The sequence below is a fragment of the Rattus norvegicus genome, chromosome 7 (assembly GCF_036323735.1).
Source record: "Rattus norvegicus strain BN/NHsdMcwi chromosome 7, GRCr8, whole genome shotgun sequence".
NCBI lineage: Eukaryota > Metazoa > Chordata > Mammalia > Rodentia > Muridae > Rattus > Rattus norvegicus.
Window position 1 is genome coordinate 8,520,998 of NC_086025.1, and position 20,211 is coordinate 8,541,208.

General features: G+C 43.2%; 1 protein-coding gene across 3 annotated transcripts in view; it reads right to left on the bottom strand.

Annotated features, from left to right (window-relative positions):
- Znf624l (zinc finger protein 624 like) overlaps positions 1 to 20,211 on the bottom strand; it is a 46,002-nt gene that overhangs the window by 16,862 nt on the left and 8,929 nt on the right. The window contains exon 1 of one of the 3 annotated variants that reach the window (XM_063262851.1): positions 4,830 to 9,989. The exons of the other annotated variants lie outside the window; for them this stretch is intronic. Coding sequence (XP_063118921.1) covers positions 4,830 to 4,967 — 138 coding nt within the window. The 5' untranslated portion in view covers positions 4,968 to 9,989. Of the gene's footprint in view, positions 1 to 4,829; positions 9,990 to 20,211 lie in introns of those variants that run through there. 3 annotated transcript variants of the gene reach the window in all.

Genomic DNA, 20,211 nt, shown 5'->3' on the forward strand with positions numbered 1-20,211 from the left:
AACAAAAATATTCATAGGAGGAAATATGGAGACAAGGTTTGGAGCAGAGACTGAAGGAAAGGCCATTCAGGGCCTGCCCCACCCGGGGATCCAGCCCATATACATACAGCCACCAAACCCAGACAATATTGCTGATGCCAAGAAGTACATGCTGACAGGAGCCTGATATAGCTGTCTCCATGGGGCTCTGCCAGAGCCTGACAAATACAGAGGTGGACGCCAACCATTGATATAAGAACAGGGTACCCACTGGAGGAGTTAGAGAAAGGATTGAATGAACTGAAGGGGTTTGCAACCCCATAAGAACAACAATATCAACCAACCAGAGCTTCCAGGGACTAAACCACCATCCAAAGATTACACATGAACAGAACCATGGCTCCAGCTACATATGTAGCAAAGGATGGCCTTGTTGGGCACCAATGGGAGGAGAGGCCCTTGGTCCTTCCAAGGCTCAACCCCCCAGTATAGGGTAATATCAGAGTGGGGAGGCAGGAAGGGGTGGGTAAATGGGTCAGGGAACACTCTCATAGAAGGGGGAGGGGGTGAGGGTTTATCAATGGGAAACCAGAAGGGATAACATCTGAAATGTAAATATAAAAATATCTAATAAATAAATAAATACACAACTAGGAAGCTAGATTTTAGTTATCAGCTCCTCCCTCTACAACCTTTGTCCAAACACACCATCTGATTGGAGACTTTCCAGACAAGCAGACAATGAGAGCTGACAGTCTTAGGTCATTCCAGCAACAGAAGAAATCTCTTGCCAGAGCCTAATTCTAGAAAATGTGTGGAAACTTGCATGATAGTCAGGAAAATGCTATGTCTTTGTAGATAAATCAAATGATGTTTAAGACCAATGTTAACTCCATGAAAAACAAAACCAAAAAGTCCTGTGCAAACTTAATCTTGATTTCAATCCACTAAACAATGAAGTTGGTTCACTAATCCCTCCTCTTACTATCCCTCCCCTCAGTACACCTCTGGCTTATGCTGTGTTTTAGTGCTTACACACTACTCCACTCAAAATTTTAACTACAAATAACAAAGGAGACAGTTACTCCAATGACACCTCCCCTTTATAAAAAGAAAATGGAATTGTGGAACGGTGGACTGTGCCACCAGAGGAAAAGCTGGTAAGGTTGAGAAGATTAAGGATCCCCAGCAATTCTAATTGAAAATGGTAGGTATTTCAATCTACCCCCAAACAGGTTCCTGTCCTGGAGCATGTGACCAGGACACCTCACTAAGAGAGCCTCGACAGTGAGTCAAGTTGCCATAGAGTTCTTTATGCTAACTAAATAGCTAGATAGCCCCTGAGGGTTCAGCCAAGAAGCTTCCCTTCCCAAGCATCCCTTCCTGCAAAAGGTATTTAATCTCTGGTTCGCCCTGAGTAAGTTGTAAGCATTCACATCCACCATGGATAAACAGCCTGTTTCCTTCATCCAGGACTGCAGCAGAGAGGCCTTTGTCATACAGAGCCAAGCCTGACAAACCCAAACAAATGCGACACACCTACTCCCACAGGGGCATATCCGTTAATGACGTAGCTAGTTCTAGCTGTGCACTAGCATTCAAAACCAGGAGCCTGCGGCTGTCAAGCTAATACAACCCAGCATTGCAGGAATGTGACCCAAGTAGAACAGCTCTAAAAGAAAAAGACTGAAAGAGCCTAATGGGCACAGAGAGAGAAGAGGGACAGAGAGGAAAAGGAGAGACAGAAAGAGAAAGGACGAAAGGAAAGACAGTATTTCCTCCAAATAGGGTAGAGACAACTCCTCTGCTGGGTTACGGCTTCCTTATTATATATAACCTTCTCTCCTTGGGTCATTATATATAACCTTCTCTCCTCGGGTCATTATATATAACCTTCTCTCCTCGGGTTATTATATATAACCTTCTCTCCTCGGGTTATTATATATAACCTTCTCTCCTCGGGTCATTATACATAACCTTCTCTCCTCGGGCCATTATACATAACCTTCTCTCCTCGGGTCATTATATATAACCTTCTCTCCTCGGGTTATTATACATAACCTTCTCTCCTCGGGTCATTATATATAACCTTCTCTCCTCGGGTTATTATATATAACCTTCTCTCCTCGGGTTATTATATTGAAAGATCCCATGCAGAGAGATCCTTACTCAAGTCTTGGGAAATCTCGGACCCCAGACACAGAGAGACCATTTTGGATGTAATAAGCAAAGGCGAGGTTTATTAGGAGATCTATTACAGAGATCTCCGGGCCGACACGTATCCCGTGCAGGAGACAGAGGTGTCGACCCCGAGAGGCTGGGAGAAAGAGTATTTAAAGGAGGAGGCTGTGAGCCCAGGGGATGGGAGGATGTCAAAGGGGAAGGCACCACAAGTCACAGGATTGCTTTATGGCTCCAGGAGATAAGGGGACCCAGAAGGTTTTATGGCCCCCTGGTTCCTGGAATGCTCTCTGCAGGACGCAATGGCTGGAAAGCACAAGTAGGGGCTTAAATAAACATCACAGGGGCAGAGCAAAGAACAGTTACTCACACCGGTGATAAGCAAAGTCGTTCTCTTGCATTTTTTTTTTTTTGGTTCTTTTTTTTGGAGCTGGGGACCGAACCCAGGGCCTTGCGCTTCCTAGGTAAGCGCTCTACCACTGAGCTAAATCCCCAGCCCCGTTCTCTTGCATTTTTAACAATATGTCTTCCAGAGACAGGTCCTGTTGCTGAGTTTTGGGCTAATTTAAAACTCTATCTCTCATTCCCCTCTTCTTCTACTAAGTAATTCTAATCTTAGAATTTTGATATCAAGTCTCATATTTGGCTTTACCAGTTGTCCTAATTGATTGGTACTGTTGTCTCAGAACCATCAACTGAACAGTACTCACTGGATGTTTAACAAAATCAATTAGTCTATTTGTCACGTGTGAGCCAAAAACTAAGACCAAGTAAATTATCAGTAACAGTCTAGCTAGAGCAGAGAGTAGGGTAAAAGTAACACCCTTTTTTGAGGGCAGTATATAGTCTTTTATCTTTTAAAATCATCAGCAGAATGATAGTAAATCCTGGGGATTAATTGTATTAACAGGCAGAAATCTATTGTTGGCCTGAACACACTTGTGGACACACAAGAGGTGAGTCCAGTATAATCACCACCGACTGGGTCCTGGTATCAGATAATGAGTGGCAGCTGTCCTAGAACTAATTACTGTTTGGTTATATAAATGTTTATGGAAGGCTGGAGGGGTTCCCAAACAGAGTCCTGATAGATGTCCTTGTACCACCTAAACTCAGCCTTAAGATCTTATTAAGTTTTTAGCATCAGGATTCCAATCTGGACACTATCTGTACCTACACACCAAGGTCATGACTGTCTTTTAGAACTTTTAAACGTATACAGGTTGTGATCCCTGAGGCACAGTCCCAAGAAGTCTTAGGAGTACTAACACATGTAATGTTATATCATTTGTAATAGAAATTAAGCCTATCTCTACACCTCTCCCGATGGAACCCAGGGCAAACATGAAATTCTTGTTTTTAAAGCACACTCTTCAAGTGAGCATTATAGCGACCTCTCAGTCTCGTCTCTGATGTATCCACTTATCTGATGTGTAAGTCTAGGGAGCTTTTTGAAGATATGAGTGTCCCTCTAGGTCCCAGCTCTCAGCCCCAACAGCTAGTACGCGGCTGGTGAGGGCTGAGACTTGGCTGTCAGGGTGGTCAGCAGCACCAGGTATAGTCCTTTCCAGCGAGGCTCTGGGCTCCGTGTCGTTGTATGTAGCTGTAGTCTCCAACCTGGAACTGATTGTCTCGGGGGGTCCCCAGGACATAGGCTATTGTCAGCTTGAGCAGATTTCCTTTTGTATCACCTGTAGGTCTTTTAGCCTGGCATACAAATCATTATTACTATGACGTGTTGGTTTAATAACATCATCTAATATACTCAGAGGAGCTGAGGCCCCATATAAGATCTCAAAGGGGGTAAGGCTGAATCTGGAAGGGATATTTCTTGCTCTGAAGAGAGCAAGAGGGAAGGAGTGCCACCCAGTCTGCGCCAGTCTCCATGGTCAATTTGGTCAGGGTCTCTTTTAGAGTTTTATTTATTTACTCTACCTGTCCTGAACTTTGAGGTCAGTAAATATAACGTAATTTCCAATCGACCTCTAAATACATGGCCACACCCTGGCTTACCTTGGCAATGAAAGTAGGGCCGTTGTTTGACCAGATTATCTTGGGCATTCCAGACCAGGGGAATTTCTTCCAGTATCTTCTTGATGACTATAGAGGCCATCTCTTGCTTGGTGAGGAAAGCTTCTATCTATTCTTAAAAAAGTATCTACAAGCACTAGGAGATACTTGTGATCATATTTTCTCAGTGATGTTCACTTCGACTTCTCGCTAAACTCTCTAGGTCTCCTTGCCCTGTTTGTTTACTAAGCTTTTACTTACTGACATATCTTATATTTTTTTACTGTCTCTCTGGCTAGAATCTTAAAGTCTATTATATACACCTTAACTATTTGGACAAACTTTTTATCTCCTAAATTAGTCCCTTTTTGTATTTGACAAAGTGAGTCTTTTGTTTGTTCTCTGGGGAGTATAGTTTTCCCTCAAGTGTGTCATTGTCTTTTTTCCGTTTAAGCAATTTGGACCTTTTCTTCTGTTGTACATTCTAAGTGAGGCCATCTCTTAGTCCAATCCCAGTTCCCAGTGGCTGTCTCTTGTAGGCCTGTAACCAGGATAGGCTCCTGTATAGCCATTTTTTGAGCCACTTTATCTGCTTTGTTACTGTCCCATGCCACTGAATCTCTTCCCTCCTGATATCCTGGGCAATGAATAGTACTCACAGTTGCTGGCTTCATCAGGGCATCCAAGAGATGGCAAAGACATCTGCGGCGCTGATGTGCTGGGGGATTGAGGTTCAGCCATTCCAGATGACATTGTGTTGTCCACCACGGTAGCACCCACTTATCTCTGACCTTCATGAAGAGAACTGTTCCCGTCTGTAGACAAGGTAGCCTCGGCTTTCAGCAGGGGTCAATCAGCCAGTCGCAGAGGTCTTTCCTCCACCCATGGGCTTCTGCCAGTGCTTGACACTCGTGTTGCAGTGGCTCCAGGTCAGGATTGGGCAGCAAGGTGACTAGATTGTCCCCAACTGGTGGAGAATCTAGTCCATGTCAGCTGACCAGTGGTCCCATCTTTTGGGACGTTCTATTCAAAGGCAAAACATCAGCCACTCTATCACAGTTTAAGTCCTGGATTGGGTGATAATTGTTAGTGCCCGGTTGGCAGGAGTGATGTGTTCCAGGCAGAACAGCACTAAGCCACACATCTCCCAGCATCAGGTACTGGTGCACTGAGACAGGTCTTAAGCTCCACATACACAGTCTGTAGATATGTATACACATGACCTCACCCAGCCATTTCAGCCCACGCAAGCCATTTTGGAGAGCAAATTTCTCATGAGCAAGGGATGGGGGCAGTCAGGGATGACCATGAACTAGTGGGTTACCCGGCCCAGGCCAAGGTCTACTGTTCTTCGGGTAGTCCATAAGTATTGTTTGTTGCCAGTAGACCCTTGTACCCAAGGTCTTTGGATACTGGCCCACTGGAGCATAGGAGCACAGAGCTTTGGGTCCCTGTATCCACAAAACAACTGGGTGGGCTTCTCTTCTATCTTTGTGTATAGCCAGCACTCTAGGACCAAGAGGCTCTTCAGTGGCCCCTCTTGTTCTTTCTGGGGAAGTCCCTGACCCAGTGTCCTTTTTCTTTGTATTAGGCACACTGATCTTTAGCCAGGAATTCTCATCTATTGTCAGGTACTGTCTTCCTAGGTTTCCTAACTATGGTGGCCAGTATATGTTTCTCTCTTGTCTTTTATCTCTCTTTAGCTCTCTAGCTTCTTCTTTTTTTTACCTTCTTTTTTTCCTAGCTTCTTGTTCTTTTACCTTCTTTTCTCTTTCTCTTTCTCAGTCTCTCTGTTCAACCTTACTTTCTCTGTAGCTTACACTAACTCTCTCAGCAACTTAGCTTAACCCTTCAAATTTTTATAACTTTCTCTTTATATCTTTTCTTTATCTTAGCCAGATTGGTGGGGCATTTTCCAGCCCCTTGGAGCCTGGCGGCAGACCTGGCGCTCCCTACCTTCAGGCGTATTGAAGCCAACAGGCAGAAGTGAGGGCCTTCTATCCGTGTCTGGAACATTTTTTTCTGGCCTTTAATAGGATTTTGTCTTTCCTCGGTGGTAAAGAAGACCTGTAACAGTTACTAACAAGCATCTCAAGTGGGATGGTGAGAAAACAAGAAGGGAATCTAGAGAACAGAGGTCCACTGAAGAGGACAAATAGCATTTAGTCAAACCAGGAGGACTTTTTTTTGGACAAAAAGGCCATTGTAAAAATAAGCACAAGCTTTGTCTATGAAACAGAAAGGCGAGCAGAGGGGCAGCCTATCTGTTACCGGCTGTCTCTCTGGACTTAGATTTTCTCTTAAGGAGTACCTCTCTTCAGTGTCAGCTTGGTGGCTTTGCCTCTCAAGAGAACCAGCCTCCAAATGACACTAGCCTTCTAGTAACAACTAATAACAAAAGAATGGAGAGATGGTTAGGACCTGAGTGCTAGATGCCAAGTTGCTGACAAAAGAATTGTAATGGGTTCACCTGGGACTTTCAGGACCTCAGTAGCAGCCCTTTACCAAACTGTCTTAGTGGGCTAAAGGCCCATGGAAAAGAAAACATTAATCCTGACCTTGGCCACAGCCAAAGCCTGAATTCTAAATTTTGACTGGCAAAACAAAGTTCTTCACAGTTTGTTGTAGATTGCTTTTGAAACTATTTTAGGGGCTTTTTTTGTCCCCCAACCTGGGGCATTTCGACCACAGGGGCAGGAACTGGCTGCTGTGGGGATAGGATCAAAGGCACTCTCCATGTTAATGATGACCAACGAGAAAAGTAATTTAATGTTGGAGACTGACTCCTCTCTTGGAATAAGGCCAGCAGATAAGGCAGGCTTCCTTATAGAACTTCTCTTAATGAGCGCTCTCCTTCTGTGAGCAAATGTTGAAGGTCAGGCCACTAAAGGCAGAAATTCCTTTCTTGTTCTTGTTTTCTTTAGAGTCTTCCCCCGCCTCACTCTCAGCCTTTTCAGATCGTTCCTCCTGTTGCATTTCTAATGTAGCCTGTCCCTTTAAGGTTCCTTGCTCCCAAGCAAAATTTAATCTTTCCCAGCTTATCACAGCTGTCCACCGTGAGATTCCCAGAGATAGCGAACCAAGGTGTAGCAATTCACTAAGAAATCTCTCTATAGTGTTTCTTTTTATCTTAAGCCTTTTTCTTTTAAACAGCTCTTGAAGAGCAAGAAAAATTGGGTGAGACTGAGAAGTCTCCATGTTTGCTATAGCAGCTCCGCGGCTAGTTTCGCTCCCCCCACCACTGTGTGGGCTGTGAGCACAAGCACAGATAAAACACTATGCTTCAAAAACATTACGTTGGCTATCAACCAACACACCGCCACTAGAGTGGGGTCCACAAAATTAAATTTCCTTTCACTACACTTGTTTTATACCGGAGGCCTTATCTGGGGAAACTTTTATTTAAGAGCGGTTTTTTTCCTCAAGGTTCTTGTTAATGTCTGCTTCAGACAGGGTCACTAACCTGGAGTTCTTTACACACAACCATTAACAGCGGCTAGACTGGACAAGGGGAGTAAAGAGAGGGGCATCTCTCCTTGGGGAGGAGGCTCAAGAGAGAAAGATAAAACTCCTGGCAGAAAACAATTTTTCTCAAGCAAATTATTTTCAACTTTTAACTTAAGCACCAAGAGAACCAAGTAAAACTCTTTGACGAACAAAGCAAACAGTTTCATGATTTCAAACACAGTCGTCAGTCCAAGATTTCAAACATAGTCGTCAGTCCAAATTTAAAAACGAAACAAGGGGCTGGGGATTTAGCTCAGTGGTTAGAGCGCTTACCTAGGAAGTGCAAGGCCCTGGGTTCAGTCCCCAGCTCCGAAAAAAAGAACCAAAAAAAAAAGAAACAAAAGCCAAAAAGACACTCGACAATACCACAGAAAACAAACCAGACAAACAAGACCAAGACAAAGCATCCTATAACCAATTTCCACAGATGCCTGGTACCTTCAGTACCTGGCCCAAACTGCAGCTTAACCTTAGCTGCTTCTGGGATACCAAACACAGAAACAGAATACAGACAACAGACACTAACACGTCCAAGCACACTTGTCCGTGCCTATACTTAAATAGGCAGCCGAACGCGACCTCTGACGGAGTGGGATTCCTCGTCCACTCCCGCCTAGGTAAAAGGAGCACTCTGTCTCCTTTGTTCCAGAAAACCACAGTCAGGTCCTCCTGACTGCCCACAGCCGGGCTCTTCCGACTGCTCTCCGCCCATGGAACGTCTTTCCAGGGCTGCAGCTTGCGGGCCCCGGGGCGTCCCCCCTTCCGAAGCCAGAGGATCCTCACGGACCACAAAGGCAGCTGCACCGAGTGGGGATACCCATCCACTCTCCTAGCACAGGGCAGGAATACACGTCCGCCCTCCTAGCACAGGGCAGGAATACACATCTACCCTCTTAACACTGACCGGTACTAAGACACACACATATACACACATGGCGGAACCAAAACAGAGACAGACACAGACTGACCAATGCGGCGCCGCTCACACAGAAACACTCAGATAAACATCCAACTCACCTCCAAGGGGTCTTCGGAGTCTGGGGTGGTCGCGAAGATCCCGGACGAGCCCCCAAATGAAAGATCCCACTCAGAGAGACCCTTACTCAAGTCTTGGGAAATCGCGGACCCCAGACACAGAGAGACCATTTTGGATGTAATAAGCAAAGGCGAGGTTTATTACGGAGACCTATTATAGAGATCTCCAGGCTGACACATATCCCACACAGGAGACAGAGGAGTCGACCCCGAGAGGCTGGGAGAAAGAGTATTTAAAGGCAGAGGCTGTGAGCCCAGGGGATGGGGGGATGTCAAAAGGGAAGGCACCACAAGTTACAGGATTGTTTTATGGCTCCAGGAGATAAGGGGACCCAGAAGGTTTTATGGCCCCCTGGTTCCTGGAATGCTCTCTGCAGGACGCAATGGTTGGAAAGCACAAGTAGGGGCTTAAATAAACATCACAGGGGCAGAGCAAAGAACAGTTACTCACACCGGGTGATAAGCAAAGCCGTTCTCTTGCATTTTTAACAATCTGTCTTCCAGAGATAGGTCCTGTTGTTGAGTTTTGGGCTAATTTAAAACTCTATCTCTCAAATATATAACCTTCTCTCCTCGGGTCATTATATATAACCTTCTCTCCTCGGGTCATTATATATAACCTTCTCTCCTCAGGTTATTTTATATAACCTTCTCTCCTCAGGTTATTATATATAACCTTCTCTCCTCAGGTTATTATATATAACCTTCTCTCCTCAGGTTATGATATATAACCTTCTCTCCTCAGGTTATTATATATAACCTTCTCTCCTCAGGTTATGATATATAACCTTCTCTCCTCAGGTTATTATATATAACCTTCTCTCCTCAGGTTATTATATATAACCTTCTCTCCTCAGGTTAAAGTATGTATCTTTTCTGAGGGCGTGGTATTAGCCCTTGTTTCCTTCCACCCCCTATTCCCACAGAAAACAGGAAAAACCTACCTATAACATACTATTTGTGATAGAATAAAAAGACCAACAGACCACAAAATTAAAATAGAGTAAATATTAACAAATGAGACCAGGAAACCCATTGAGTCTGGCTTTCCTAACACACATGACCAGACCCATGGCATCTACATGCAAATAAGTAAATAACAGAGATTTAGACCAGCAGAGAATTAACTGCAAACAGTTTCTGTAAGCTTAGAATTTTTTCAAATCCTACTTTTAATATGGATTCCTGAATGCTTTAACCTATTTCTAGCCCACCATACACCAGAGGCAGTGGAAAGGAAAGGTTATCAGGATAAAAGGAAACAATTTAGAAATTGTTCTTTGGAGCAAACCTCTTCTGCGTTGTCAAGAAATCAGCAGTTCAGTTCGCAGGACTCAGCACCCGCAGCTGTATCCACTGGCAAACACTTCACGAATACACCGCAGTGTCTAGATCCAAACACAGTCAGCAGTGGCAGCACAACCAAGGAGAAATAGCCAGGCCTCCACCGAATCTTACAAGTCATCAGTAGTGACTCAGGCCAGCAGGGACATCAGGAGAAGTTCTCTGCTATGCCTCTCTCAAAGAAGAGAAGATCAGAAAAGATGAAGACTAGTGACCAAGAAGTGTTGAAAAGCTAGCTATGCAAGCCCTGCCCCCTCTCCCCACCCCAACCCCTGTCACTGTGCGTTGAGTCCTATTTATACTCCCTCCAAACATCATGTGTCCTTGCATGGGTCTTGCCTCAGCACCAGTCTGTCTTAGCCAAATTCCATGTGAGTCTATATCAGCTGACATCACTCTGCCAATCGGCCTGAGTCCAAGGAAGCATGGAGAAGCAGATCGACGTCACTAGACTTTGAGTAGTTTTTTCTCTATTGCATCATCACAAGAAAAGCTCAGCAATGCGATCTCAGGCAAATCAATATATGCATGTCGTTTAGCCAAGAATCCTTCACTATGTGTCCTACACGCTTACTTTAGCAAAATATACTTTCGCCTGTGTGCGCTTCAGCAGAATGTTATTACACATGTCTGCCTTAGTGAAACACTCTCTCACCTGTGACTGCATCAGGAAAACATTCCTACATGTATCTGACCCAGCAACACCATCTGACACAACTGGCTTTCCAAAGAAACCATAAGTTTCCATTTCACTTTTCTACACCTGAATGTTAGGTGCCCACTGAAGAACTCCTAGAGGTCACTGGAGAAACTCTGCGGTCACCACCTCTGCCTTCCCTGGCAAGAGAGAAAGACACTGAAGCAGGCTCATTGCACAGTGACATCAGCAACAAGGATGTTTTCACACAAGGTTTCTGTGCAGCTGTGCCCAAGGGAACTAAGTGCAGAGGAAATTAGATTCAGAAAACAGATGCTTTGGCGAGGGGTCACATCCAAAGACCTTCCAGTTCTATGTGACCCAGCTGGAATGCAGACACCTTTAATACCTTGGGACAGAGGCAACCAGATCTCTGAGTTCAGCGACAGCCTGTTACAGGACATCTAAAGTAAAGATCAGCTTAGGTCCAGAGTGTGGTGCACGCCTTTGATCCCAGCACTCAGGACACAGGGGCATGCAGATCTCTGGGTTCCAGTCAGTTTTGTTGAATCAGTGACTGGAAAGGCCTGTCAGTAGAGTTGAGTTCATGACAACACAGTGTGTGGAATCCGAAGGCAGTTTTACCAGGAGAGTTTTACAGAGACAGGTGGAAGAGAGAACAACCTAGACACAGGTAAAGACAAAACAAGCCAGAGAATGAGAAGGAGCCAGAAGATCTGAACATTTTGCTAGAGTTAGTTTGAGCTCAAGCAGAGGAATACAGAGAAGCTGACAGAAGCCTGTTGGAACCAATAAGCTTGGAGAGGAGTTTGAGCCATAAGAGAGACAGACAGAAGTCAGAAAGAAGAAAGGATGAGTTTATTCTACAATAAGTCTCAGAGGCTGAAAACATTCTAAGCTTACATTAGATGGTACCACATTGTACTAAGCCTAGAGGCTTCCAAGAGTACTCCAGGTTAACAGACGGAGCAAATAACTGTCCAAGATGCAACAGGCAAATAAAACATACCTTTAAACTAAGTCACTCAGAGGTCTCTCCTCTGAGTGGGAGATGTAGGGACTCCACAGAACTCAAAGGACTTCACTGGGTGCCACCAGTATCTACCTCACAGGATAACCACACACAGGCTCCTCCAGCTCATACTCTTGTGGTGAAGGAGGACCACTCAACCATGATGAGGATTCTGGGCTCACCCCACACTCTTCACTCCTTCAGTCAGCAAGTTACAGCTCAGCATACTGAGCAAGACAGCTTATGTAAGTACCTTAGCCAAGCCTATAATATTGAGGCCCTACAGTGCTCTGCCAACTCTGATTGGCAAGTCCGTCTGGAGGTCCTGATTGGCTAGAGAGGCCTGAATGATGGAAACCTTTCATTTGGAAAAGAGTGTTGTGAAGTGTCACAGCACAATGGTTCCCAGCTCTGGACTTTAGCCAGGCAAAGAACTGTCCCAGAACTGGAGAGATGGGCATTATGGTAGAAGGTGGCCTGTTAGCCTACAAGCAATCCCACTACCGTACTATCAGATACTTGGCAACGGCTTATGTCATCATCTGCCACCATCATCTTCAGCTGCCACCAAGTATATCTGGTGTGTTCAGCATGATAGAAGGACCCGCCTGCCAACCCAGCTGTCTCTCTACCCTTCAAGCCCCCTTTGTCTCCCTCTCTGCCCCATTCTCTCTGGCCTGATGACACTACTCCCATCTACCTGCCTGTCTACATGTCTACTTTTCTGCTTCTATCCCTTCGCCAGGAACTCAAACTTCCATCCTCCCCCAATAAACCTCTTTTACATCAGATGTATGGAATAGTTTCCCGAGGCACACCTTGACTACACCTGCCAAAGGAATTCCCCATCACCACACTGTTTTAAAACAACACCTGAATTACAAAGTCATCGCTGAACTCAGTAGTCACTTCTTCATCTATTTACAAGGTGAACAGCACATACAGATCACAAAACAACAACTTGTGATCCACTTGTCACACGGCTAAAATGGTGCCCAGGCTATTCAAGTCAAATTTAACCCACTGGATTGATTTTCACCTGGCATCAGCAATTTTAAAAAGACTAGAATGCAACCTGTGCACAGAGTTGGGGCTGTCCCACAGCTCTCAGACCCAAAAACTGCCCACAGAGAGCTGGTCTGCCGGGAGCGCTCTCACTCCTAAGTCCACAGGTGGGACCCCACTTTCTCTCCACTGACTATCCAAAGAGAGACCCACTGGGAGCACATGGAGGTTGCCTAGGTCCCTTTCAGTCTCCATCTGTGCCAAGAGTGCAAGATCACAGGCTCACAGGACAGACAAACTCCAGTCAAAGACAGCAAGAACAACTAACATCAGAGATAACCAGATGGTGAAAGGCAAGCTTAAGAACCTAAGCAACAGAAACCAAGACTACTTGACATCACCAGAACATAGTTCTCCAACCACTGAATACTGGCTATTCCAACACGCCAGAAAAGCAAGATTTGAATTTAAAATCACATCTCATGATGATGATAGAAGACTTTAAGAAGGACATAAATAACTCCCTTAAAGAAATACAGGAAAACACGAGTAAACAGGTAGAAGCTCTTAAAGAGGAAACACAAAAATCCCTAAGAGAGTTAACAGGAAAACACAAACAAACAGGTGAAAGAATTGAACAAAACCATCCAGGATATAAAAATGGAAATAGAAACAATAAAGAAATCACAAAGGGAGACAACCCTGGAGATAGAAAACCTAGGAAAGAGATCAGGAGTCATAGACACAAGTATCACCAACAGAATACAAGAGATAGAAGAGAGAACTTCAGGGGCAGAAGATACCATAGAAAACATTGACACAATGGTCACAGAAAATGCAAAAAGCAAAAGGCTCCTAACCCAAAACATTGAAGAAACCTAGAACACAATGAGAAGACTAAACCTAAGGATAAAAGGTATAGAACAGAATGAAGATTCCCACCTTAAAAAGCCAATAAAGGAATTGATACCATCCCATAGTTCGCTGCACCCAAATCTCATGGGGAAAAGAGCTGAACACCCAGCAGTACAGACATTCGGAGACCGCAGGACAGACTGCCACCTCTGCACACCTCTGCCCTCATCCCTGGTCCAAGGGGAAACTGCACAGTGCCTCTGGACACAAGGATATAGGAACAGACAGTTGCTGGTACCCACAGTTCTGGTCTGCACCCAGGACCAAACTGAACTGGCCAAACAGCTCCCTGTACCCAAATCCCATGGGGGAGAGAGCTGGATCCTCAGAAGTGTGGATATTCCTGAGAAGTCAGAGGAGACTACCTTCTGCCAACAGTCCAGACCCAAGAGAGAAACACATAGTACCAACTGTGCCCGCAGGGTGCAAGGACCTAGGAACAATCAGGGGTAGGACCCTTTGCCTAAAGCTGAAAAACAGTCTCCAGGAGTGCTAACACACCTAAAATCAGAGCACCTATTCTCAGAAAAGGCTGAAAGAAAACAGCAAAACAGTTCTACAGGAGTGCTGACACAGGGGCCTACAGCAGGGTCAAGTCACTCTCAGAAACAGCAAGATAAGCAAACACCAGAGACAACCCAATGGATAGAGGCAAGCACAGGAACCTAAGCAACAGAAACCAAGACTACTTGGCATCATCAGAACCCACTTCTCCCACCAAAGAAAATACTGGATATCCAAACACACTAGAAAAGCAAGATTTAGATTTAAAATCAGATTTTTTGATAATGATGGAAGACTTTAAGAAAGACATAAAGAACTCCCTTAAGGAAATACAGGAACCAAGTAAACAAGTAGAAGCCCTTAGAGAGGAAACACAAAAATCCCTGAAAGAATTACAGGAAAACACAACCAAACAGGTGAAGGAATTGAAAATGGAAAAAGAAACAAAAAAGAAAGCACAAAGGGAGACAACCCTGGATATAGAAGACCTAAGGAAGAGACAAGGAGCCGTAGATACAAGCATCACCAACAGAATACAAGAGATAGAAAAGAGAATCTCAGGGTCAGAAGATACCATAGAAAACATCGACACAACTGTCAAAGATAATATAAAATGAAAAAAGCTTCTAGCCAAAACATACAGGAAATCCAGGACACAATGAGAAGATCAACCTAGGGATAACAGGTATAGAAGTGAATGAAGACTCCCAACTTAAAGGGCCAGTAAATATATTCAACACAATTATAGAAGAAAACTTCCCTAACCTAAAGAAAAAGATGCCCATAAACATACAAGAAGCCTACAGAATTCCAAATAGATTGGACCAGAAAAGAAATTCCTTCCGTCACATAATAGTTAAAACACCAAATGCACAAAACAAAAAAAGAATATTAAAAGCAGTAAGGGGAAAAGGTCAAGTGACATATAAAGACAGACCTATAAGAATTACACCAGACTTCTCACTAGAGACTATGAAAGCCAGAAGATCCTGGACAGATGTCATACAGACCCTAAGAGAACAAAAATGCCAGCCCAAGTTACTGTATCCAGCAAAACTCTCAATTAACATAGATGGAGAAACCAAGATATTCCATGACAAAACCAAATTTACACAATATCTTTCTACAAATCCAGCCCTACAAAGGATAACAGATGGAAAACTCCAACACAAGGAAAGAAACAACACCGTACAGAAAGCAAGAATATAATTTCCTTGCAATGAAACAAAAAACAGAGACAAACATAATTCCACCTCTAACAATGAAAATAACAGGAAGCAACAATCACTATTCCTTAATATCTCTCAACATCAACGGACTCAATTCCCCAATAAAAAGACATAGACTAAGAGACTGGATAAGTAAAGAGGACCCAGCATTCTGCTGCATGCAGGAAACACTTCAGAGACAGAGACAGACATTACCTCAGAGTAAATGGCTGGAAAACAACTTTCCAAGCAAATGGCCCAAAGAAACAAGCTGGAGTTGCCATTCTAATATCAAATAAAATTGACTTTCAACCAAAAGTCATTAAAAAAGATAAGGAAGGACACTTCATATTCATCAAAGGAAAAATCTACGAAGATGAACTCTCAATCCTAAATATCTATGCTCCAAATACAAGGGCACCTACATACATAAAAGAAAACTTACTAAAGCTCAAAGCACACATTGGATCTCACACAATAATAGTTGGAGATTTCAACACCCCATTCTTATCAATGGACAGATCATGGAAATAGAAATTAAACAGAGACATAGACAAAGAGAAGTCATGAACCAAATGGACTTAACAGATATTTATAGAACATTCTATCCTAAAACAAAAGGATATACCTTCGTCTCACCATCTCATGGTACTTTCTCCAAAATTGACCACATAACCGGTCATAAAACAGGCCTCATTAGATACAGAAAGATAGAAATAATCCCATGCATCCTATCAGATCACCACGCACAAGACTGGTCTTCAATAACAACAATAATGACAGAAAGCCCACATATACATGGAAGTTGGACAATGCTCTACTCAATGACAACTTGGTCAAAGAAGAAATAAAGAAAGAAATTAAAGACTTCTTAGAATTTAATGAAAATGAAGATACAACATTCCCAAACTTATGGGACACAATGAAAGTGGTACTAAGGGGAAAACTCATAGCTCTGAGTGTCTACAAAAAGAAACAAGAGAGAGCATATGTCAACAGCTTGACAGCACACCTAAAAGATCTAGAACAAAAAGAAATAAATAAACTCAAGAGCAGTAGAAGGCAGGAAATAATCAAACTCAGAGCTGAAATCAACCAAATAGAAATAAAAAGGACTATACAAAGAACCAAAAAAACCAGGAGCTGGTTCTTTGAGAAAATCAACAAGATAGATAAACCCTTAGCCAGACTAACCAGAAGTCACAGAGAGTGTATCCAAATTAACAAAATCAGAAATGAAAAGGGAGACATAACAACAGAATCTGAAGAAATTAAAAAAATCATCAGATCGTACTACAAAAGCCTATATTCAACAAAACTTGAAAATCTGGAGGAAATGGACAATTTTCTAGACAGATACCAGTTACCAAAGTTAAATCAGGAACAAATAAACCATTTAAACAACCCCATAACTCCTAAAGATATAGAAACAGTTACTAAAAGTCTCCCAACCAAAAAGAGCCCAGGACCAGATGGGTTTAGCGCAGAATTCAATCAGGCCTTCATAGAAAAATTCATACCAATCTGTCCATACTATTCCACATAATAGAAACAGACAGAACACTACCAAATTCCTTCTATGAAGCCACGATTACTCTTATACCTAAACCACACAAAGACCCAACAAAGAAAGAGAACTTCAGAGCAATTTCCTTATGAATATTGATGCAAAAATACTCAATAAAATTCTTGCAAACTGAATCCAAGAACACATTAAAACAATCATCCACCATGATCAAGTAGGCTTCATCCCAGGGATGCAGGGATGGTTTAATATGTGGGAAACCATCAACAACGTAATCCATTATATAAACAAACTCAAAGTTAAAAACTACATGATCATTTCATTAGATGCTGAGAAAGCATATATACAGCAAACCAGTAGCTAACATCAAACTCAATGGAGAGAAACTTGAAGCAATCCCACTAAAATCAGGGACTAGACAAGGCTGCCCACACTCTCCCTACCTATTCAAGAAGTTCTAGCAATTAGACAACAAAAAGAGGATACAGATTGGAAAGGAAGAAGTCAAAATACCACTATCTGCAGATGTTCAACCCAAAGATTCCAAAGGAAAGAAATCTCTCTCTAAAGTTAAGCACAGCAGAGAAAAACTGTAATTCAATTTATACAAAGCCATCGCTAATGGGAAATTTAGCCTGAGTTCTTTTAAGCTCAAAACGTATTTAAACTGTAGAATGTAACAAAGATCAAAGAAGTATAAATTTGCAGCAGAGGGAAATGTTTAAAGGAAAGAGTGGAAGTTCATTTTTTCTCCAAGACAGGAGGCACGGCAGTAGAACAGTGTCCAAGTAGACATGGCGGTGGAGAGAGAGCTGTGAGTTCTACAACTTGATCCACAGGCAGGAGAAGAAAGGGACTGTGTCACACTGGCTGGAGTTGAGCACATAGGAGACCTCAAAGCCCACCTCCACAGCAATGCACTTCCTCCAACAAGGCCACACCTCCTAATAGCGTCCACTCCCTGTGAGGCAAGCATTCAAACACAAGAGTCTTTGGGGTCTAAACCACCACACTATGTCCCAAGCAAAAAAAAACGAGTCTTTTAAAGGAGATATAAATAACTTTTAAAAACTATTTAGGTATATTGACTTTAAAACAATGTAAGTTCTTTCCTGGTAGAGAAAATGACATTAGGAAGACAGTGTATGAACTGCCCTATGTAAAATGTGAACTGCTGAGGGTTGTATACTGATACACAAGTCAAAGACAAATGCCCCATGTCTGTCCTCCATCACCAAACTGAAGCAAGCCAACCAGATTTGCACTTACCCACGGGAGAGCTGGCCAATTGAAAATTTCATTGGCCCAAGATAACTTCCCCAAATTCTACATCTACCAATTTGGCTGTCTTAATTCAAAAGCTATAAACTAATGCATGCTGGGAAAGTACACAGAAAGACACTCTCCTACCACATCAGGATAATGGAGACCCCTACTGTTAAAAGCCTGTAGTCCAGCTCTTGCCTAGCCTGTTTTGACCTGCAGCATACACAGTAAGCTTTTCCTTCCTTTTTTTTTCTGGTGTCAATAAAGAAGCCATGCTCCACATGCAAGTCCTATTCCTGCTATTGACATGAACAGACCACTACGTAAATCAAATGGATTATTTTTAGAACTGTGTGGTGCCACAAACCTTTAACCCAAGAATTGAGGAGGTTGGCTCAGAAGACCTGTATGGCTACACAGTGGGAAGAAGGCAACCAGAGTCAACATAAGAGACCTTGTTGTAAACATCTTTTCCTGAAAGCCTGGAGGTGAAGCTGTTCTGGAATTAATGTGAAGCCACACCACACAGTTAGAGATTAGTAAAGAAAAATCTCTACATGATAAGAAGTCTGCAGCACGAGGCAGCTACAAGACTTTGCTAAATTGTATAACCAGAAATGATAGACTTCTGCATCCCACATATGCTGTAAACTTGGTAAATGCTGCTTACTGCTTATGGTGGTTTTGAGTAAGAATGTTACCCAAAGGCTCATAGATTTCAGGGCTTGGCCATTAGGAAGTGGTGTTACTTGACAAGTACTAGGACCTTTACCCTTGGTGGAGTAGGCCTTGCTGGAGAAAGTCTGAAAAGGCTTTGGAGTTTCAAATGCTCAAACCAGACCCAGTGTCTGTATAACTACTGCCTGCTGATCTGGACTTAGAAGTCGCCGCTTACCTCTCCAGCACCATGTCTGCTGTGTATACTCCGTGCTGTGGCAATAACGGATTAAACCTCTGAAACTGGAAGTGAGCCCTATCTGAATAATTTTATTAGTGATGCTGTTGGTCACCGTATGGGACCGTCACAGCAGTGGGAACTCTGACTAAGAAACTGCCCTGTTCTCATGGCTGGGTGAGACTGCCTTCTTATACAACTCCGAAGTCCCTGCCCTTGGCAGCACAAAACACAGTGGGATGGGCACTCTGTATCAATCATTAATCCCGAGAATACTCTACACATTTGCCCACAGGCCTGTCTGACTCTAGCTTGTGTCAGGCTGACCCAATCTCACCAGTACCTCTGAGACATCTCCCGACTCCCCAGAACAAGACTTTTTAACCGAAACTCAATCACCTTAACACTCAGTTTTCAGCCTGTGAATGGGCACACTCACATGTAAAATTGTGAAAGCCTGTCAAGTTTAAGACAGGAGAGATGGCTCAGCAGTTAAGGCTTCTGCTCTAGAAGACTGGGGTTTGGCTCCCAGCACCAATGTGATGACATAAAACTATCACCAGATCCTGGTGGAGGGCATCTAATGGCCTCTTTGGTCTTCTCTGGGCACCAAACACCCAAGTGATGAACAGCTATACAGGAAAGCAAAACACTCATGCACATGAAATTAATTTAGTAAATTAAAAATAAAGATCCCCATATCTCTTATATGTCACCATGGATAAAAGAGCCATAAGGCATATGAGCGACAATATTACAAATATCTGTAGCCAAAACTATAATTTCGTAATTAAAAGACTCAAAGAACTTGATTAAAGGAGAGAAATCCTATGACTCTAGACAAGTCTCAGTATTATTTCAGTACACAATCTCAGCTATAGATTCCAAAACATCCAATAAAGAGTCTAACGATTTCTGCAAAGAACAACAGAAAACCGATGACAAAAGGTCATCATGAACAAAAACATGAGCAACACAAGACTGAACAGACAGCACAGTGACTCATCTGACTTCAAAACTCCCCTACACCTGCAATAAGACTGTGCTGTTGAGAAAGAATAGAGATGAGCAGAACATGAGAGCACTCAGAACAAAATCATAATTAATATTGGGTCAATTTCGCCAACTTGAGCCAGGAAACAGTGAGGCTGGCATTCCTGACACACG